The sequence below is a fragment of the Mastigoproctus giganteus genome, chromosome 3 (genome assembly GCF_048544385.1).
Source record: "Mastigoproctus giganteus isolate SK-2022 chromosome 3, ASM4854438v1, whole genome shotgun sequence".
In the NCBI taxonomy this organism is placed as follows: domain Eukaryota; kingdom Metazoa; phylum Arthropoda; class Arachnida; order Uropygi; family Thelyphonidae; genus Mastigoproctus; species Mastigoproctus giganteus.
This window is the reverse complement of record NC_143577.1, coordinates 55,958,072-55,982,452: the sequence shown is the minus strand read 5'-3', so window position 1 is coordinate 55,982,452 and position 24,381 is coordinate 55,958,072. Positions and strand designations below refer to the sequence as shown.

At 35.6% G+C, this 24,381-nt stretch overlaps 1 protein-coding gene across 7 annotated transcripts in view; it reads right to left on the bottom strand.

The window, feature by feature from the left end:
- The window catches only part of LOC150088024 (protein Fe65 homolog), a 437,915-nt gene that overhangs the window by 99,298 nt on the left and 314,236 nt on the right, over positions 1 to 24,381 (bottom strand). For 6 of the 7 annotated variants that reach the window (XM_090370536.1, XM_090370537.1, XM_090370539.1 and 3 more), the window contains 3 exons: positions 21,669 to 21,799; positions 15,877 to 15,922; positions 2,556 to 2,711 (listed from right to left, as the gene is read on the bottom strand). In XM_090370536.1, coding sequence (XP_090226662.1) covers positions 2,556 to 2,711; positions 15,877 to 15,922; positions 21,669 to 21,799 — 333 coding nt within the window. The remainder of the gene's footprint in view (positions 1 to 2,555; positions 2,712 to 15,876; positions 15,923 to 21,668; positions 21,800 to 24,381) is intronic. The other variant, XM_090370542.1, reaches the window with a different exon arrangement.

The following is a 24,381-nucleotide window of genomic DNA, read 5'->3' as shown; positions in this document are numbered from 1 at the left end:
CACTTAAAAATAATAAACAATAATAATTCAAACTAATAAAATTGGAAATTAATTATTAAACTCATGCTACATCAACAGACAATATCATTCCAAATTCATCAAGTTTAACACTTAAACAACACATGTGCTACTGTCTTGTAAACTTATAAAAATATAAGTTTATCTTGGATGTAAGCCAAAAATATGAGATCTGCTAAAATTATAGGGCCACCAAAATAAACTGGACTATAGAAAGATGACTATTATTCAACTTTTTACTACTTCCCAAATAGTCATTTCAGTGCTGCCTGGCAGCCCTCAACTTTTGTTTAAACCTGTACTCCAGAATTAACTCCTAGTTTTGTGTTGTCTTTTCTTTTACATTCTTATTTCACTTGTGTTTTTCCTTCTGCATGGAAATTCTTATATCAAGTAAATTCCTGAGAAAAGGGTGATGAAAAGAAATTGATGAATTTCTCCATTATTTTGAAGAAATTTATCAATTTGTTAAATCTCACATTATATTAAAACTTCCAACTGATTAATTATTGCCAGTATGAATTCCATCAGTACTTATCCACTACTGTTAACGTGGTTTATGTTACTCATCTTTGCACAAATTCAATGAACTCAGTTGTTCCCAACATTTCTAAGGCTCCTGTTCATGTTTGTCATAAAGGTCTTCTAAGATTTCTTTATATGGTCTGCCTTCTGTTTTTTGCAATTAGGTAATAATGTTTGTCATAAAAGTCTTCTAAGATTTCTTTATATGGTCTGCCTTCTGTTTTTTGCAATTAGGTAATACAGTAATGACTTTCTTTTATTAGCAGGAACTTCTGTGCATAGTTTTGCTGATGACAACACACATTTCACCTACCACCTTGAACAACCCTGCTATACACCAACACCTGCAAAATCTTGAATATACATCACCAGTTCCTTAAATGCTAATCTTCACAAAATTCTCCAATGGAGAGAAAAGAACTTGGTTAATTCCTTCGTTACCACAGAAGAGTCTACTGCCTCCATGCTAATATTCAACAAAACTCTACTCTAACTAGACAAATTCACATATGTTTACAAGGGATAATCTTGACTTCCATCCTTTCTTGGAATAACCATATTGCAAATATGGTTATGCCAAAAAAAGATGGATTAAAAAAAATTCCTCTGCATTGGAAAAAACTTATCTTTTGTCCTTGTGTTATTTTTCTTTTTAACAGCTGCCCACTCAAAACATATCTTCCCTACCATATTGCCTTATTTGTGTGTAAATTGATTGAATACAAAATTACATTCTCTCTCTCTCTCTCTCTCTCTCTCTCTCTCTCTCTCTCTCTCTCTCTCTCACACACACACACCAAATTTCTACTGAATGGTCTTTCAATAAATATTTCTGTCAGTTGTTATTCTGAAATAGCATTTGTAATTCTACATCTTTCTTTTTGCATAGATCAGTTAATATCCATTGCTTCCTAATATTCATTCAAAATCAACTCTAAACTCTTTAAAGTAACTTTTCCTCAAATCCCCTCTACTTCTGTTCTTTGAAAACCTTCCTTCATCTGTATTTTGTGAAAATTATAGTCTACAGAAATAATGCTGTAGGTTGTAATTTTCCAATGTCAGCAACTATCTTCTGTCTTCTCACCCTTCAACCCATACAACATGGAACTAGAACACTATACATTCTAATGTCTTTCATATCTGGAGCCAGCTGGCATTCAATAAAATGAATGATTTTTTATGTGATATGAAGGAAAACAGATATTAGAAGAAAAACACACAAATATTAGAGAAAGAAGCCACTATAACTACACATGAAAGAATGAAAATACAAATATAAATCCAACTATCAAAGAAAATTCTGATTTATTCTCCAGTGAGAAAGGATAGTAATAAAACGAAGAGGTGGAAGTAACAAAGTAAAGCTGGCAGAACACAGTCTATGGGACTACATTACAAAAGTTATAAGGAGAAATGTAAAAAAAAAAAAAAAAACCCAAGAAACATTTATTCCCAAAAGAGCTGTGATTTACAGCTCTTTCAGGAATAGATGTTAATATACTTTAAGTACCTTAAGCTGGAACAACACCAAAGAGGAATGAAAGGAAAAAATCCAAGGCTTACTTCAAGGTATGGAGAGGTTAAGTGACACATCTGAAGAAATGATACACTTTTCATTATAAGTGAGCCAACTTTTTACTAGATTATTAATAACCAAAACTGAATTTTGATCATGGAATACACAGAATTCTAACAAAATCAATGAAGGAATAAAAAGTTAAACAATAATATCTGCTGTTATATAAGTGACAGTGCACGAAAATATGAATTCATGCTCAAATAACCTTTGAACCATTTTATGAAATGATGAAATAATAAATTTTCTTAATATTTCAATCCTAGCTGATAAGCTCCGAATCAAAACTTTGCTACAAATTTCAATTCTAAAATACCCCTTCCAAATATAGCACTTAAAAAACAAAAACAAATAACAAAATTAAAATTTTAAATAGATAACCTGCTGAAAACTATGTACAAATTAAAAACTCAGATTATATTAACAGACTTACATCTCCCCACCGTCCAACTACATCTAAAATGTCATTCCTTCCCAACGACAGATCTACAATACATTTATTTACAGCTTTACTACTTCGTTCAGGAGTTAAATCTTCCTCTGCTATTTCAACCCAACCAAGAGATCGCACAGCAAATCGTATAGGCTTCTATAAGATATTTAAAAATATTAACATTTGTTAATATCATTAGACATACTAGCACAAAAAGAATTCTGTCAATTTTTTTAAACTTTAAACTAAATATATAATAAGTAATAAAAGTAACAATTTATTAAGGGGGGGAAAAATGAGATTAAATTGTTTCAGATTAAATTTTAAAACATACTTGAACCATGAACTAAACAGCAAAATAATTAATGCTGTTAATAGGCTTACAGGTGAGGCAAAAATACTATTTTGCTCTGATAACCTTACCATTCCTAAACCAGAACAAAAATAAAAAATATAATAAACATAAAAATCTAAAGAATAAAAAGAAAAAGAACAAAAGCAATGCTTAATCCCATGGAGAAAATGCGCAACTCCTCATCCAATGAGACACATGCCCACACCCTGAAGAACATGTATTACTAAAATAAAATATTACTAAAAAAAAACCACAAACAAAGCCCCAAAGCACTAGGCCATAGCTGAATGGTCAGGCAAAAAGAGTACAATAAGTACAGGTGCTTTGAGTAACTATGGTTCAATCTCATGTGACTGCTAAATATTGTTGTTTCTTGTATTCCCTCTACCCTGTGACCTCCTCTGACAGTGTAGCTGTTCTGGAGTATAAACAGGAAATGTATTTATTATTCATCTTTTCAAGGGACACCAACACTTGTGAACTCCAAAAAACAGGAATATATTTCAATTACTGATCATTATCTTAGCAAACAATCAGTGTCCCAATATTTGCAGGATATTAAGAGAAATAATAAACCACACAAAATATGCTATGGCCACCACCATCCTCTATGGAACAAACAAAATGCAAATTTAGGCATTGATTCCTCCAATCAACAAATTCAAAAGAATATGCAAATATGCAACTCAAAATTAAAAAATTATAATAAACAGAGATTAAACTTAAATAACTCAAACAACTACTATTATTAATATAAACCAATGTTATATTAATATGACAGAATAAATTAAAACATAATGAAAATCCGGATGGCTGACATAAGTGTTCAAATTAAACTATAGTGGAACAGAAAAAACTAAATAAAATAAAATGGGGATATTATTTTATTATTTTTATATAATAAAATGGGGGATATTATTTAAGTGCTTTTTAAAATTTAATCTGAATAATAAAAGTAAGTGTCTAAACAAACATACTTTTATTACTTCAGATAATTCAGATTACTTCAGTAATACAAGTATATTTGTCTAACCAAATATACTATTATTACTCTATTATTATTCTATTCAAATACAAAATTTTAATAAATATTTAAAATTATACTCACATTTCAAATAATTTGATAATCCAGAGGAAGACATAAACAGTAAATGCATATCAATAATTTCATTGTAAGTTCTTCATGGGTTTAGTTTCTCTAGAAATCAATTTTATTCTCTCTAGAAATTATCAAAACTTTTATCCCGACTGTTTAAATTTAGATTAAACGATTACACCCTGGAATCAACAATTCGGTGTAAAAGTATAAACTATACTCTTAAATATCAACCACTTTTCAATCCATGTGCTTATGAGGAAAAGAACAACTTTGAATTTGGGGGGGATGGAGTTATGAATAAACGGGCTAATCCATATTCACCTTAAGTTCTTAATTGTTAAGTTTGCTTTGGGGGGGGGGGGGTTGTTCTCTCACCTTCAAACTATTCAGGCCATGGAAGCTGTTTCCTTTATTCCTTCTGTGACTAGACTCCACACTGGTCATTCAGCAACAATACTTCTCATGTGCTAATATTACCACTATTCAGACACAATCATCAGAGAAATAACTGACATGTATCTTATGAAAAATGACAATCAATTATGCATCACTCTAAACAATATGGAATCATAATACTACTGCTGTACCTGCCCACTCAGAATGCCTGCTTTCCTTCAAACCCTTTCCCCTCTTGGTTTCTGAAGTTGTTCCTTTCCTAGTCAAGTTTCAACACAAGTCAAATATAATCCAGCATTATCCCAAGTAAATAATCATTTTTTGTACCAAATCTTCATATCTAAATGAAATTTTTAATGGTAATGAAATGTTTAGTAAATCTGAAGAAAATGTATTAACAAAGCTCACCAATATTTACAAATTTTGCACAACTACCATCGCATAGTTTACCCACACTTTATTACTCATCTATAATTAGAGTGACCAGATAACAAAGATTCAAAAGGACACTGAAGGCAAAAATGGTGGACAAATATTGAGAGTCACATACCTTCAAAAATTTTTATTTTAGTTTAATATATATCATAGTATTTCACGATTATTGTAAACAGACAATTAAGGTGTGAGTAATGCAACAGATAACTAAGATATTTTTGTCACAATGACCTTGTTTTAAGCTGCCTCTTATTAATTGTAAAATGGTATTAAGTAAAACAAATCCTACAGAACATTGATTAATCATGAATTAGTTTGTTTTTCAGGAAGCAAAGGGGGGGGTGAAATCCCCATTCTCTCCAACATCTAGGAATTCCATTCCTGTGAACTGTGCACCTTTAGTAGTACCAATGTGTTGTATATACCTTTGATTTTGATCACGTGCTGTTTGAAGTTGAAATGGACATTTCTTTTCAGTCTCCTGAAAATATTTTTCTCTAAGGAAAGGTGCCTGCAACAAGAAGGTGATTCAGTGTGAATCCCTCAATTGTGGAATTGTTGTTAAGCTTTATCCATAGTTGGTATGTATTTCATTATTTCTGAGCATTATTTCTGAGAGGTACACTAAGAAGTGTATTTTTGAGAAGTGTCAGGTGATCTGCCACCATCACTGGGTTAAGAAATTCAAAATTAATTCAAATACTGAACAGTAAAATCCCAAACACAAAGAAAATTATTCCTAATGGGAGTTCTTGCATATCACCAAACATGGAGCAATGGACCGACATCACTGCAACTTTTCGCCTGTAAACTTCTGTAAGGATCAAAAAGTTACACTGCCTTGGATACAAAATTCCTACAAGAATCTCCCCTTCACAGGTTTTCTTTTGATAAATATTTAGTGAAATGTGCCATTAAATGTTTCCCTCTCCAATATAACTGACCCACAATCTTATTCAAAAGTTCTTAAAATTTCCACTGTATACATTCTTGAATCCCTGACTAACATTTGTCTGAATTCTATAATATCAAATATTTTCCTAAGTCATGGTCACTATATATTGTAATTCCTATCCCTAAAAATAAACAACTGGTTAAAAAGAAAAACTGGCAAGTAAGATTGCTATAAGCTCCACTAATGAGAATTCCATTCTCATTAGTGGACAAATATTGAGTTTTGGACAAATATTGAACCTCACACCTCTCCCACATTCACTATGGTAAGAACAACAATTATGAGGCTACTTGAGACTACATCTTTTGTTATGGATTCAATTAACCTTCTTATTCAACTGGATGTTATTTATATTGTGTTAGCATCTGCCTTTGATTGAGTCTGCCCAACAATTCTTATAAAACTTTTGTCTGAATTCTATAATATTAATGGTGATAAGACACTTTATACAAAAATCATATCTAATGGTACCCTTATACAAATCTGGATAATCAAATGTGGCATAGTTATTTTGAGGATTTGAGGTTGGGGTGTGGGGTTCTGACTGCCCTTTTTTCAGCTATTCTTTCTTCCCCCATTCAAGGTAATATTCCAATAATTGATTATGCAGATGACGATTTAAAGACCTTGATTATCCCTGGTTCAAGTCAGGAATAGCTATAATCAATAACTAAATTAAACAAACATTAAAATCTGTGCCTACTTCAAGGCTTTTGGTTTGGATATTAACCCAAAAATTTGTATGTAATAAGATTTGCTCCCTTGACAGATTCTTCCCTTATCCTTCCATTAATCTAAAAAATGAGCTAGAAACTGACCTATCTTTGTGTATAATGGAATATCAGCTCCTCTTTGCCTCCTAAATTTTCATTGTATGTCCCTTTTTGAATTCTTTACAAGTTTTCAGCTATGCTATCTTTCACTTGATGATATCTCAAAGTATATGTCACATCAAGAGTTGTATTATATTCCTGAGTTTTCTGTAAAATGTAATTTCATTTTGAAAGCTATGTTGTGAATGCTAGGTTTCGGCTATCCTTCTCAAATTAATCTGCTATGTTCTATATTTATAATGAACATAATATTTTGCTCTCTATGTAAACGCTTCTAGCACATGCACTGTCCAGGTTTGATTGGTTACACTGTATCTAATATACTGACTAATAAACAGATACTTATTTATTATTTATTTGTTTGTTGTTGTTTGGTTTTTAGGAGCATTGGCAACTAAGGCCATAATGCTCCGGGATATGCAGTGGTCATTTCCTGACCTTTCCACATCCTCCGTATTTGGTGGTGACGGGCTCGAACCCCGGTCTAATCAAGAAGCGTATGCAACGCACTGCTGCTCCTTCCCACCTGGCTACGGAGGCACCATTATTATTTATTTATCAGTAAGATACATTCTGAACAACCATTATCCTGAATGTTGGATGACTTGTCATTACGATGCCTCAGTATTATGGCCTGCCCTGTCAACAAATTTGAATCACATTGATTTTTATCTGTGGGATCATATAAAAGACACGAGAGATATTGACAGTGTGTCCTGATGCAGATGATTACAAATATATCAAAAATTCTGAATCATATTCAATTCTCCCCTCCAGTACAATGCGCAAATCTGTGTGTTGTTACAAACAGTGGATTTATCCTGAATAACAGGACATACAGACTGAAAGATTAATAGCAGCAGCAGGCAGAAGTGTAAGTGATTCATACAGGGTTTCTATTGAGACATACAACAGCCTGAAAAGGAAATTGTTAGAATTACTAAGGCTGCTAGGAGTCCTAATGGAACAAGCAAATACATGCTCTGCTTTGTATCGTTGAGTCGGGGTTATTAAGAATAAAAACAGGGGCATACATACTTCCATACACACTAATGTCGGGAGTTCAGCATTAGTAGAGGCATACGATGCAAGAATGCAAGCTTATGCAGCATCAGCAAAAAAAAAAAAAAAAAAAAAAAAACTCCCATTCCACCCCTCCATTCATTCCAAATGCCTGTCCAGCTCAGCTTTAAATTTATTTAGGCTATCCACAACTTCCACAACAAAAGATGGAAGTCTGTTCCACCAATGAACCACCTGCTGACTAAAGGAAAACTTCTGCACTCCATTCTACAAATGTCTTTCCTCAATCTGAATCTATGACCCCCTTAGGTTCTTAATCTGAGCAAGAGGAAGAATCCCATCAGAATCCAGCTTGCTCAATCTATTCAAGGCCTTATACACCTCAATCAGATCTCCTCACAGGTGCCTACTCTCCAGATTCTGAAACTTGCAGAACTTAAGCCTTTCTTGGTAAGAGCACCGCTTTCTTCCCCTCATCAATCTTCTTGCCCTTCTTTGTACTCGTTCTAGCAACTCTACATCCTTACTAAAATGAGGCCTCTAGACCTGAACACAGTACTCTAGGTGTGGCCTGACCATTGCCTTGTCCAATGGGATAATCATCTCCCTGTCCCTGCTAGCAAAATTTCTATATATCATTGACAAGACTCCATGACCTGCCCTGGTAGCCCATCTGCACTGCTCAGCAAACTTCCTATTTGACTGCACAATTACCCCCAGCTCTTTTTCACTTTCCACTTCCCTGAGTGTAGTACCACACATTTGGTAAGTTTCAATTCGGTTATTGCCCCATAGGCTGTACTTTGCATTTGTCAATATTAAACTTCAGTTGCCACTTCTCACCCCATTTTCCCAACTTATCCAGATCCAGCTGGAGTAGCATACTGTCTTTACTGTTGTTAACAACCCTGCCAACCTTTGTATCATCTGCAAACTTGGACATTAATCCTGATACACCTTCATCAATATCATTGATCAATACACAAAACAACAAAGGGCCCAGCACCAAACCCTGGGGAACTCCACTAATAACATTTGTCCACGAAGAGCACTGTCCATTGATTACTACTCTCTGTCGTCTCCCACTCAACCATCCCTTTATCCATTGTAGCAACTTACCCTTAATGCCATGCCTCTCCAATTTGATCAGCAGTCTTCCATGTCCAGCAGTATCAAAAGCTTTCCTGAAATCCAAGTACAGTCGATTCCGGTTATTTGGGACACATCGGGACTAGTGCATTTTGGCCCGATTAAGCGGCTGCCCCAATTATCCGAAGTTTCACATAAATAGTTAAAAATACAATGTGCACCCCCCCCCCTTTACAATTGGTTCACTGTACAATCAAATCACGTTACGACGAATTCACCACAGTAAAGTTCCGTTCACTATACGATGTGCAGTAAGCGCCGGTCATTGCGATCACGTTTGTGAATTGAATTTTAATTCTATTAAACAGCGATTCTAATTAGCGAAAATAGGAGGAATATTATCCACAGGCTATAAAAGTAAAGATATATTAAGCACAAATTTACACTTTATTACCTTACCAATTAAAAAATTAAATGATATGAAAATCGGAAGAATATACGATATAATCGGAAGAATATACGATATAATCGGAAGAATTAATACATACTGTAATAATGTCTACATACTAACTAAACTAGTTGACATATCTGTTCACTGACATTTGTGGTTGGGGGTTAAAATTTAAAACAGTAAAAAGATAAGCAATCAATAACCAAGAACACGGCACACACAAATTGCAAGTAACACAACACGCGCAAGTGAGAACGGAGTAAACAAATTACGAAGCTTTAAAAATAGGAATGAAGAGAAGATTCTGAAAATTATTTTTTTTTTATATGATTGAAGATTTCATAGAAGTGTAAACACATTGTACCATAACCTACAGAATTCCAGCTGTCGGTATTATCGCAAATTCAATAAGATCGAGTTTACTGTCCGTTCTGTTAGTGATAGATTTCACTAACAGAAAAGCACAATTAACAGGTGACTGCTAATTGTTTTTATTGTTTTATGGTTGCGACCTCCAGAAATCCTACCAGACTACATGGTACGGTCGGAGACAATCGTAGGGTAATCTCCAGTGCTGAGGTCTCCTGCCCCGATTAAACGGCATTTTGTCCCAATTAAGCGAAGTAAACCCTGGCTATTTTCTCGATTGGTTTTTGTTTTTAAAGATTTGCCCCAAATAAACGGCTGCCCCGATTAACCGGTGGCCCAAATAACCGGAATCCACTGTATATGATATCAAAATTATTTTTGACATTCAGTTCCTTTGTGACCACAAAAGTATCTAATTAAATTGGTCAGACAAGACTTCCCTTTAACAAACCCATGCTGTGTCTTGACTATTACTGCAGTCTTGTTTAGATGATGATCCTGCAATGCTTCTTTAACCAGTGACTCCATTATTTTCCCTAGAACACAAGTTAAACTAACAGGTCTATAGTCACTTGTGTCACCTTTTGAACCCCCTCCCTTTGTGAATTGGTGATACATTTGTGCACCTCCAGTCCATAGGGACCTCCTCTGAGTCCAAGGAAGCTCTCATAATTATGGCTAAGGGTTTGCTTACTTCCTTTGCTGCCTCCTTTAATATAACTGGAAGATCCCATCACCCCATGTGCCTTCCTCGAGTTTAACTTCAACAATTTCTCTGCCATTTTGCTCTCAGTTATTACAAAATCACTTAGCTCCCTGTTAGAGTTCGATAAATGTCTGGCATTCCCCTCATTAAATAACTCCTCGTGTGTGAATGTAAATGCAAAATACTCATTCAGTTTATCAGCTACCAGAGCATGATCATCAATAGTCAACCCATCTAATGTTAAGTAGTCCAATCTGATTCATCCCTTTCCTTCTAGAGTTTACATAAGTAAATAATTCTTTTCTGTTTTCCTTTACATCCTTTGCCAAAGATTTCTCGTAATCTGCCTTCGCCTGCCTGCCTAACCTCCTCTGTGACTTAATTACAGACAAGCTTATATCTGCCATAGGCTTCTGTGTCACCTGATAATTTATATGCATCCCATACATTTTTCTTCTCTGCCACAAGCCTCATTAATTCACCTGACATCCATTTAGGCCTGAACGTTGAACAGCATTTCTTAGTTGGAAATACTGTTCAAGGTTCAGGTCTAAATGTAGTAAACAACTTAGTAACCTTAGTAAACAACTTCAATGAATTTGAATTATTGGTTAAGTTATAAAACACAGCACTATAGGGATCTTGGAGACATGATGCTGCTCAGACATAAGGGATGCAGAATTTCAATATGGGGAGTACAAAGCATACAGAAAGTATATTTGAATGTACACTAATTCTAGGAGTTACTAAAAAAATTCATTGAATTTGAAGTACTAATTAAATCATAAAAATACATTGTAGGGATATTGGAGACATGTGCAGCTTAGACATAAGGGACTTCACCCCCACTACTGTCGTTTCTGTACAAAGTGTACAGAAAGAACAGGAGTTGTGGAAATGTTATGCTATTAGTTAAGAAGCACATAGAATCCAAATTAATGAACCCAGTTAACCATTCCACTGGCCACTTCCATCTATTGACAGGGTTCATGTTGAGAGATGGAAGTAGCCACTGCAATGATGAGTCATTGTGGTGTGACATAAGAACTAGGAAAACAAAAATGAGAATAGGAATGTGTTACAGGCCTAATAATCAAGATGAGTATAACAAACAAATATACAAACAGTCCCCATCAGGAAAGGAATCTTTCAGAGAGATGCCATGAGCCCATTGTGGTTCTGTCTAGCACTTAATCTGCTATCTACCATGCTCAACAGTAGCGAATATGGATATAACCTCAAAGAAGGAAGGAAGAACCTGTACACCCTCACCCACTTGATGTATATGGATGACATCAAGCTCTATGCGGGAACCGAGAAGCACCTTCAGCAACTACTCCAGATCACCGAAGAATTCAGCAAGGATATTAGGATGGAATTTGGTCTAGCCAAATGCAAGACCTACGAATTGCGTCAGGGAAAATTAGTCAACTTTGCAACTACCAGCTGCAAAGTGGTAAAGAGATCGAAGCCATGGCAGAGGGAGAGGCCTACAAATACTTGGGATGATGCAGGCTCAGCAGTTACAGCACAAGGAAATTAAGGCCTGCCTGACCGAAAAATACCATCAGAGACTCAGAAGCCTGCTGAAAGCAAAGCTGAATGGAGGGAACACAGTTAAAGCCATAAACACCTATGCAGTCCCAGTGCTAACATACTCCTTTGGGGTCATAGATTGGACTAACACTGAGCTGGAGAATATCATGAGAAAGACAAGGGCAATGATGACCAAGAGCCGCCAACACTACCTGAGAGCTGCCGTGGAGAGACTGACAATTGCATGGGAAGGAGGAGGAAGGGGCCTGATAGACCTCATGGAGCAACAGAAGACAGCGATAGTTAACCTGAAGGATTACTTCCAGAAACACACAACAGCACTTCACCAGGCCATAAGGAAGATGGACAAGCAGTATACCCCACACAACCTAAGCGAGGAGTCCCCCCACAGCCAGTAGGAACAAACACAGCTACAAAGATGGTCAGAGAAGACACTCCATGGCAGACACTGTCCCGGCAGCCTGTCTTCACTGCTCAGAGAACTGAGCATCTACAATGATCTCCATCAGGGTCACATAGATAAAACTGCTTCCAATGCATGGCTCACGAGCGGGACGCTCTTACCCAAGACTGAAGGATTCATGCTCGCCATCCAAGACCAGGTAATCAGCACCAAGAACTATAGAAAATTCATCTCAAAGAAGCCTGGAGTTTTAGATGACATATGTTGTTGATGCCACTTGGCCTCAGAAACGATCCAACACATCACCGCAGGATGCAAGGTGATCACCCAGACTCAATACATTTATAGACACGACTAGGTAGCCAGGATAATACATCAGAAGCTATCAAGGAAATACTAGTTGATCGAAGAAAGTGTACCGCACTACAAGTACGAACCCCAGGCAGTACTAGAGACCCCAACCCACAAGATGTACTGGGACCGCGCCATAATAACGGATAGGACAGTCCCGCACAACAGACCGGACATAACCCTTGTGGACAAGAAGGAAAAGGCTACCTATCTGATTGGCATAGCGGTACCCAACACTGGCAATCTGCAGAAAACCCATGGGGGAAAAAATCAGGAAGTACATGAACCTAAGACAGGAGATCAAAGAGATGTGGCATATGCAACAAGTAACGACTATCCCGATCATCATGTCAACCACAGGTATGGTGCCAAAGACCCTACATAATGGCCTACCAGCAATAGGTCTCCCAGCGAACACCTACAAGGAACTCCAGAAAGTCGCAATTCTGAACACCTGTAGGATTGTCAGAGAGTTCCTCGACCAACAGTAACATCAGACATAACAACTACCCTGTGTACTTGGTAGCAATACTTGTCACGAGGTGGAATCCCCAATCAGGGAGAAATAATATAAGAGCAGCAATAATAATAACAGGCACCTGCGAGGTGATCTGACTGAGGTGTATAAAGTCTTGAATGGTTTGAGCAAGCTCAATGCTGATGGGATTCTTCCTCTTGTCCAGATTAATTGTCTGAAAGGACAAATTCAAATTCAGGAAATAGAATATATATTCAAATAGAATAGATGTATGGAAATTTGCCATTAGCCAGCATGTGGTTGATTGCTGGAACAAACTTCCATCTGTCATCGTAGAAGTTGACAGTTTAAATAAATTCAAGGCAGAACTAGACAAACATTTGGAGCGAATGGATGGGTGAAATGGGAAGTTTTTTTTTGGCTGATGATGCTGTATAAGCTTGCTTTCTTGCTTCATATGCCTCTACTAATGCTAATGCTAAAATCATTGTGTCTGCAAGTGGCAGTCACATCAAACAACTGCATCATCATCACACAAAGTGAATTTTTTTTCTGACACCTATACACACCTGTACCACCATATAACTGTAACAATACAAATATTTGTCAACAATTTCTTTTTTTTTTTTTTTTTTTTTCTCATTTTAGTGTCATTTAGGAAGTGACATCATTTCTGTGTCACATTTTCTTAACCAGTCTTACTTCAGTTTGAAAACTTAGTAGGTGCCGCCAAAGTTATTTTCACATCAAAAAAACCCCATGAAGTGTCCCGGCAGCCTGTCTGCATGGCTCAGAGAACGCCGCATCCGACTGCACAATTATCCCCCATTCCATTTTCTGCTGCTACCCATATGCAATTCCTTGCATTTGACAACATTAAACTTCAATTGCTATCTCTTAGCCCAATGTTTTAGATCATGCAGCAGCACCATAGCTTAATTACTGTCATTAACCACTCTGCCAACCTTTGTATCATCTGCAAAACTTAGACATTAAGCCTGATATACCTTCATCAGTATCATTAATAAATACAGAAAACAACAATGAGCCCATCACTGAACCCTGTATGTCTCCACTAATAACATTAGTCCACAAAGGGCAGTGTCTATTGATAAACACCGTCTTCTCCCACTCAGCTATCCCTTTATCCATAACAGTAACTCGTCCTTTATTCCAAACTGTCCCAATTTGTACAGCAGTCTTTTATGTGCAACAGTATTAAAAGCTTTCCTGAAATCCAAGTATACGATATCAAAATTATTTTTTGCATCCAGTTCCTTTGCCACCACATCATAGTATCCAATCAAATTGGGCAAGCAAGATCTCTCCTTAATGAACCCATACTGTGACTGAAGTATAACTGCACTCCTGTCTAGATAGTCCTACATCACTTCCTTAATCAGTGACTCCATTAGTTTTCCCTGGAACAGAAGTTAATCTAGCAGTTCTATAATTAGTCATGTCACCCTTTGATCCCCCCCCCCATCAATTGGGATACATTTGCACAGATTCAGTCCACAGGGACCTCTCCTGAATTCAAAGATGCTCTCATAAATATGGCTAAGAGTTTACTTTCCTCCTTTGCTGCCTCTCTTAACATGATTGGATAGATTCCATCCACCCCAGGTGGCTTTTTTTATGGGTTTTTTTTTTGACAATTTCTCTTCCACTTTCGTCTCAGTTATTAAAAATCATTTAGCTCCCCTTTACAGTTTGATAAACTTCTGGCTTTCACTTCCCTAAAGAATTCCTCACGCGAATATAGATGCAAAATTCCAAATCAGTTTGTCAGCAACCTGAGCATGATCGTCAACGGTTAAACTATCAATATCAAGTGCACCAATGTAATTCATCCCCTTCCTTCTAGTATTTATATAAGTAAATAAGTCTTTGCTGTTTTTCTTTGCATCCTTTGCCAACGATTTCTCATAATCTGCCTTGCACAATCTCCTTTGTGATTTGATTGCAGACAAGATATATCTACCATAGGCTACTGTATCACATGATATTTTATATGCAACCCATGCATTTTTCTTCTCTGCCACAGGTCTCACTCATTAGATCATCTGACATCCATTTAGGTCTAAGCTTTCAACAGTACTTCTTAGTTGGTATGAAAAGTCTATTAGCTTTTATGATTATTTCTCTGAATAAGTCTGATTTAGAATTAGCTCTTGGTATTTCCTGGTATAAGAATAATATTCCTAATAAATTGTGCACAGAGTATATACTAACAGATGTTTAGCTATATTAAAAGAGTTATTGAAATTTTGAAGTAGTTTGCTGATTTGTTCTGGATTCATACCAAAGCAACAAAAGCTGCAAGGTATTGTTTCATCTGTAAATTCTGCGTGTACCAAGGCTCATTACTCTGGTAATCTTAGGCTCATTTTTATTAAAATTTTACATTTCTTCCTTCTAAATTTCTTCCTTTTAAAATTCTAACTTACTTCCTTCTAAATGCCAAATTCTACAGCTGATCTGTCTGTTTGCAGAATATAAAACTGAACATATTCTTGGGAAACCTTATTACCACCATATAAAACCAGATACCTCAATCCCAATTCCACTTGAGAAGGTTTCAACAAGTTCCTTGCTGAAAACTTTGCAAATAGTAACAAATTATATATCCACTATCTTGCACTGGAGGTTTTAATTTGTGATTTATTTGTTAATATGTAAAAAGAACCTTATGTAACTGAAATTTATTATACCAATTTAACATCAATGACAGTTACAATAATGTAATACTTTTTGAAGGAACAATCCATTATATACCAGTGAGAATGATGGGAAGGCATAATACTAAATTAATTTTTACCTTGTCTGGAGTTAAACTGCAAGTACCTTCTGGACAACTTCTTCTCCTAAAAAGATTATAATGTGATAATAAAACTTATCCAAAAATGAAACTGAAGCAAAAGAGATACAAAATAAGACAACATTAAAATATAAGGTTAAAAGATGACGAAATGCAAAAATAATGAACTGATAAAGTGACAGATACTTATTAGGTTGAACCAAATTTTAAGAGGCTTTCTGACAGCAAAAATGATAAAATGACAGTGGAGAAAGAAATATAAGAGAGAGAGAAACAAGAAAAATTTTATCTTTAAGGTTCATTCATTCATAAATAAATAAATAACTAAATAAATGAATGTATGTATGTATGTATGTATGTATGCTATGCAATCAAACTTTAATAATCCCAAGAAACTTTTATGAAAGGGTTAAAAAACATGCTTTAAGTAATGCTCTAAATAATGTTAAATTATCTCTCCAAAGTATAATTTTTAATTTCTACTATCATTCAGGTATTAAAAGTAGAGAGAGAAGAGGGTGGGATAATAGGTTCAGAAAGAGTATAAATAGTTCATACTGTTACATGGAAAAGATAACATACAATTATAACATACAATAAAAAAGATTTATTTATTTTATAATACTTGGACAGTATTATAAAATAAATAAATAAATAAATAACAGCAAGAATAACAACAAAACATTGATAGTAGTGCAGGCATTCGCATATATAAATACATATAGTGTATATGTTAGTTAGTTATTTGGTTTTTAGGAGCATTAGCAACTAAGCCCATATTGCTCCGGGGATATGCGGTGGTCATTCCCTGACCTTTCTGCATCCTCCGTATTTGGTGGTCACAGGCTCGAACCCCGGTCTAATCAAAAAGCGTATGCTACACACTGCTGCTCCTGCCCACCTGACTACGGAGGCGCCAGTGTATATGTAAGCCATCACTTGCATAAAGCAGTAGCTGAGTTACAAAAACACAGTGATAACTGAAATGACATCAAGCAAAACTGAATTAAATGAATTAATTTTTCACAAGAAAAATATATAAATGAAAATGCATTATTTCACACAAATATAATTAATTTTCTCCCTCAAATGAGGTTATTACTACATCAATCTGCAAATTACACCCCTACTACAGTTTATATACTGATCAGAGTCTTATGTCTTAAATTCAAGTCTTCATGGCAAACTTGAATCAAAGCTTCATATATATACTGAATCCATAACTCTCCTTTAATTGCTACTCTAGTATTATAACAAATTCCACTTGTATAACTTTTTGAGTCATAATAATGGATTTATTTCTCCCCTTCTGTGGGGAGAGGATACTTTTCTGATTCAGTCCCTCAGAATCCCTTGCTTGGCCCAGTTCTCTTTAATAATTTACGTTAATCTGGCATTTGGTGCACTTTGTTTTGTGACGTGAGTTGTCACAGTAGATATCTGAAACTCCATTTTAACCTGGTGGCAGTGGTTCTCCCCTCTGTTGCAAACACAGTGGCAGACAATTCATAGGTGACAAATCTTTTGGGTTTGATGGATTGCAACTTAACACATGTAGCGTTTAATTTTTAATAAAAAATAAAAAGCAACACAAACTGCAAGGTAATGTTTTGTCTATAAATGATGTGTGTAACAAGGCTCATTACTGCTGATGCCCAAAAGTAATGAGCATGTGGCCAGGGTCAGATTAAGGATGAAAGAGACCCCCGGTCGTATTTAAATTTGAGGCTCCTTTAATATATATATTTTAAGTAAGACTTAATGCAACTGGGAATAATATTTTAAGAGTTATATTTATCTATATAATATAGGTGTAAAAACACCATAGAAAACTCTTGAAGGAAAAAACTACAATGGTAGTGTCAAAGTCATCATTTCAACTGTATCTCATATTATGCTCATCCTTCACGAGTTACCATGTATTGCACTCCCTCGAATAAGTAACACTTCACTAACAGAGAAGACTATTGTTACTTATTCTCAGTGGGCACCACCACCACCCAGACGGCACCATTTCATGGCTTGTTGGCCTTTCATTGGTGGGTGGGCAGGCACCCTGGTATTACAAACATGACAACCCAGTTGTGAAGATAATCCCACAATATGAGAGATGCCAAAAGGTGTACATGATAATGTTTAATTTTGGCATCTCTCATATAAATTTAGCATGTTAAGTTTAAGAATGGTTTTATATTACATGTTTTCTTGGTTTATTATTATTAAAAAATTTTTATCACTACTTTAGAAAATATTTACACTGAAAATGAGGAGCCTCTCTTTGGGTGAGGTGCCTGGCCATGGCCAGTTTGGCCGCAGCGTTAAAATATAGCATATATTTTGGGACACCTGACATGCACCCCCCCCCCTTTTTTTTAAATTCTGCTTGGACAATACCAATATTCCTTGTTTTCTTAAGGGATTGCAATATTTATTGTATGTAATTTCTATTTTATTTTTTAAAATTAAAAATCAAATATTTAATAATGCTGCATGTTTTCCACCTTTTATTTAAAAAAAAAAATATATATATATATATATATATATATATATATATTTTTTTTTTTTTTTTTTTTAGTTGTGACAATACTGCAGTTATGCAGCATTAATGCTATTGTAGAATTAAACAATTAAACGTTATATGCACATTGAGTAGTTGGCCTTAATTACCGGTAATGCTTCCCACCCAAACAAATTTCACCACCACTCACAAAACAAAAATTAACTGGGACTTCGACCTAATATATATACATACATATAAAGATGGGTGTAATATTAACTTTAATTTTCCAGTTTAAAAGACCATCATGAACATGGAAGTTCAAACATTCATATATATTTTTGCTTGTTTTTTAAACATTATGTATACACAATGAGAAAAATATATATGAATGTTTGTACACATAATGTTTAAAAATATACGAGAATTGTATATATTTGATACGATTAGTTACAGTGAAACTTCTCCTAACGGACACCTCTCGTTAACGGACATCTCTCTACAATGGACATTTTCAAATTCCCAAACTCACCTCCATTGGTTTTAACGTGTTTTCAGCTTCTGTCTAGCAGACGTTCTCTGTAACGGACGCGGACAGGCAATCTGCACTGTTTCGTTTAGATTAGCACTTAATTTGATCTCCCCATAACGGACAGCGGGCGAGCTCACGGCCCTTTTTCTAGGAACATTTCTTCCATGTATTGCCTCAATCGTGTGTTTATTTTCTATTTCCAATTCTCTGAATTTTATCAAGGTTTACGTCGCGGTTCTAAACTCTTTTTCAAGAATTTTAAGACACGTGTAAAACTTCTGATGAATTCGGTGTGTGCAGGGGGGAGGGAGAATTTTGTCGGCCTTTTGTCTTTTGAGTTTCAGTTTTCAGTTTTATTCAGTGTCGTGTGAAGTGCACAATGTCTTCTCGTAAACATTTAACTTTAAAAGATAAAGTCGAACTCATTAATGCGTATGATCGGCAAAAAAATAGTGTTCGCAATCTCGCTGCAAAATTCAAAATCGGGAAGACACAGGTAAGCGACATCTTAAAGAAAAAAAAATGAACTGCTCAAACAATTTTGGCAACACGTAAATGATCAGGTTCAAAAATCATTCCCGAAAACTGTTGGGCTTCAAATTCACAATGTTACGTATGAGTGGTTTTGTCACGAATGTGCTAAAAAAATTCTCATTAATGGGCCTATTATTAGGGGAAAGGCTTTGGAGGTTGCGAAATCTATGGGAGTAAATGAGTTCAAAGCTTCTGTGGGATGGCTAGTCAAGTTCAAAACTCGGAATAAAATTTCTTGGAAAACCGTAAGTGGTGAAGGTGGATCTGTTGATACTGGGGTTGTAACGGAGTGGACTATCAAATTGGAAGATTTATGTCATGATTTTGAAGCTAAGGATATTTACAACTGTGACGAAACAAGGTTGTTTTTTAAAGCTCTTCCTGAAAAAACAATGAGTCTAAAAAACGAAAAGTGCCAGGGCGGAAAAATTTCTAAGGAACACTTGACTGTACTATTGTGTACAAATATGCTGGGAGACTTTGAACTACCTCTTGTTATAGGAAAACCACAAAATGCTCGTTGTTTCAAGGGCATAAAGTTGAATCTTTTGAATGTTGACTGGAAGTCTAATAAAAAAGCATGGATGACACGAGATATCATGAGCGAATGGATAAGTCACTTTAACTAAAACATGATTGGTCATAAAAAAAAAATTATTCTTTTCATGGATAATGCTGCATCTCACCCGCACATTGAATTGTCCAACATTCAAATCGTTTTTCTGCCACCAAACATATCTGCAGAGTGTCAGCCCTTGGATCAAGGGACAATAAAAAATTTTAAACTTCACTACAGAAAACGTGTTTTAAGACATCTCATTGCAAACATGAATGATGTAACATGTGCAAGTAACCTTGCAAAGAAAATCAGCATCCTAGATGCTGATTCAATGGATTTCCTCTTCAGTAAATGCAATTAGAAAACAAACTGTCGTGCACAGTTTTGTAAAGTCTAGCTTCTCAAACGCAAAAATTGAAGTTGTGAACAGCAATGTGGAGCACCGAGAAGAACAAAAACTTCAACATCTATTGATAATGTACGATACTTCAGCTACAAGTGACCCTGGCTACAAAGATATAGACTCGAACCTCACTACTGAAGATGGTGCTCTAGATATCAAAGACATTATCATCGATATTTTTCTAGAAGTTCCTCATGAGGATGAAGAAATGGAAGGAGGTCATTCTGTCGAAGAAACATATTAACGACGAACCACCGATGAAAATAGAAGAAGTGCTCATACAAATCAATCGTTTAAAAATGTTTTTCGCCGCTGAAGAAGATACTGAAGGACTTTCGATGGTTTTCTTCACTCCAAACAAATGTTAAAAACAAAATTATCAGCCAGAAGGAGGTGCAGAAGAAAATAAGTGATTACTGTATGTATTTTTCTTAAGATAAAGTCATAATATGCATAGCACAATTGTATGTATATTATTTACAAAAATATTGTGCAAAATCTGTATATATTTTAATTTAATTTTACATTAAACGTTTAACGATTTTTCTTTCTTTCTTTTTTTTTTCTCCCTCAGATTCTTGTTAGCAGACACCTCTCTCTAACGGACACATTTTCGTTCCCCATGGCTGTCCGTTAAAGGGAAGTTTCGCTGTAATTCCTTTTCAGATTTATTTCAAATCTGGTATACTTTACAGTTCCCCACAGGGCAGCATCCACTTTGAGAGAATACTGAATTTCATGTTCTTGTCTTTATTATGCAAAAACAATAACAAATCTTACAAAAACAATTCCTGTAAGACTGCAGATGTTCACAGAACTAGTGGGAGAGGAAAACAAGTAACTCTTAACTTTAAACAAATGTGCAATTCGAAACTTAGTAGAATTCTGCAAAACCATAAAAAAATCACTTCAGAAACTATTGCAATAAAAGTTTAACTACGCTTAGAAAGGTAGAAGAAATTTCAGATTTTTAATCTTTCTTAAAAATCACTGATTATTAACACAGAATCACTTTTAGCCACCAGTCAGATGCCCTGTCACTGCCACAAGAAAGCCCCTGCAAACATGGCCATATATAAACTTTTTTGTTGTCGATTGATATGCTTTTATATTACATGTTAATGATTTGAGTAAGTCTATATTCTCTGAGAAGCAAGTAGACTGGAAGGACAATATACTTCATTTATCCATACAGTACTTCCAACTAATGACTCATCTGTTGTCTTAATTATGAATTTCAGCTATAATTATTATGGCTCATACTTACTTTAATTGTGCTTCAATGGTATAAGTACTACTTTGAAAATTTGGTTCTGAAGAAGCTGAAGCAGAGGATGCAGAGGAAGATGTGGAGGATGATTTAGAGGAGGGCAATGAGAGGTCACCAACACTTGATATCTACAAAATTTAATTAATCAAAATTCACAAATGAGATACAGAAAAGTTTGAAATTTTAATATAATAAAAAATATATGGTCTATTATATTAATAAATTCCAATATAACCAGTAAGTGCTTTTGCTAGACAACTGTTGGACAGGGTTTCCATGCTGAAAGAAAGGACCCCCCCCCTCCCTCTCTCTCTCTCTCTCTCTCTCTCTCTGTAAATGATATCTATGATGCCTTAAATATTTCTCTAGCTGCACGATCATGTTTGGTGATTCCTTGTACTCACAGATTCATGGTATAGCTGTGGGTGCTCCAATCAGTGCTCCCATAGTTAATAGTACCATGGAGGCCTTGGAAGAAGACATACTTTTGAATTTACCGGTGCCAGTTAAGCTCTGGCAAAGATATATGGATGATGTATTCATGATCGTTCTCGGAAGGTCAGAGGCACTGCTCCTCCAGTATCTCAAATCCTTGTCCTCTTATCTCTCTTTTACACTATGGAGTTAGACTTAGATCACATGCTCTTCCGTTTCTAGATGTTAGTTCGGTGTGTGGTTTCCCCATTTGGCAACCTCAGTATATAGAAATCCAATGTGAGAAGGACAGTAATCAATTATAAATCAGCACATGCCCCAGGACATCTGCATAGCACAGCATAAGTGTTATTTAGTCGAGCATGGTCCCACTCTGTCTATGCTGCTGGCAGGGATACTGAGATCGCTAAGGTCAGGGCAGATCTGTACAGGTGCGGATTCCACCCCCTCCATGTTGTGGATAGATTTCAGTTACATGGGAATAATTTTGTTTCCCATTTGGATCACAATAATGAGCTTACTGTATCTTCTTATAGTCTCCACTATCCTGGCATATCTGCACATCATGCTATTGCATTGTGACACAACAATGCTAGTTACTGCAGTTCCCTGGCAATCCCAGAGTTAAATCTGTCATTTCTTTTCTGCAATGTTAAGATTCCATTTATTGGATCACATGCTTGGTTGTGTTATATTAGCAAGTCATATTGCAGACTTTGCAATTGCATCTCAGAGCACGAGGGAGTTGTTTTCAGGCCAACTTTGCGGTTTTTGAGCATTACTGGTTTGAGCAGCATGCCAACTGCATGCTGCTGGTTGGAAGCATTCCATATAGCTATGGCAGATTCCAACCATGGAACCCACACAAGCCCTATTATGGAAGCAGATATTTGACAGCATGAAGAAAGATAGCAAACTGGTAATGTGGCAAATGTACATTGGCCTACTTCTGCAGTCTGATGGCTGTTTTGTCTCCCCCTCCTTTTTTTTCACTGTTTACGAATTGCATTAATTTGTTGTAGCTCATGCATATATGTCATGCCTCTGCAGAATATACACAATATAATAGTGTAGCTTAATTTAATTTATTATGATACTCACCTTTTTATAATCTGCATTGATGTTGGAATAAATTGGATGATAATTTTAAATTTAAGTTAGCATGAATAAGTTAGGATTTAAAAACAGAATTAAAATGTGCGCAAGGAAGTAGAAGTGCACGTCTTCGTCCTTGGTTGTCAATGTTGAAATTTGAAACGATTTTAGTTATACGGTTGGAAACAGAAGGCCAATAGCCATAACAAGTGGCTTTCGTTTTACACGTCTTCAGTTGGCAATGGTAGAATGAGAGTAAACGCGTGTATTTAAGAAGACTAGATTCCCGTGATGCTCCTGGATACATGTGGGAATCTCAGGTGCATGAGATTCCAGACCGGTGCTATGTTATAGGGTAGTTTGGAATTTAATACTTGGAGAGTGGAATGGCGGCGAAACCATTCTATAACTAGGGCTTCATATTGGAAAATTTTAAAACTGGATTTTAATTTGATAATAGGAATGGCTGAATCTACTAAGGGGGTGTGGTTGTGGGATTGAACATGTGTTGCTAATTCGGTATTGGACAGTCCCGTCCTAAAGCTATTGTAGTGGTAGTAAGCACGTGTGTTTGATGTTTTGGTAGAACCGTATTTTGTGGTCGAATAATGAACCTAGTTTATTGTAAGATGAGAATGTAAGGGTGATATCAGTACTTTTGAATAAACAGCGGAATTGATTGGCAAAATTACTATGGTAAGGGAGGATAACACGTGGATTATTATTGGACATGCGTTTGGGTGGGTTGCTGATATTATTTTGGACTGTGATAATAGTTTGTTTGATTAATTGAATAGGATATTTCCTAGATATGAATTTACTTGTAAGATATTGTAGTTCATTATTAAGGTCATAATGTGTGGAACTGTAAAATATACCCTGGAATTGGAAGAAAAGGGACAAATTAATTTCCTAAACCTCACTATATACAGAAGCGATACAAAACTAGGAACAAGAATTTTCAGAAAAAATACTCACACGGGCAAATACTTACACTTTGAATCACATCACCCCCTCAACACAAAAAAAGCAGTCCTTTATAATCAAATTTACAATGCTATAAAATACAGTTCCACACATTATGACCTTAATAATGAACTACAATATCTTACAAGTAAATTCATATCTAGGACATATCCTATTCAATTAATCAAACAAACTATTATCACAGTCCAAAATA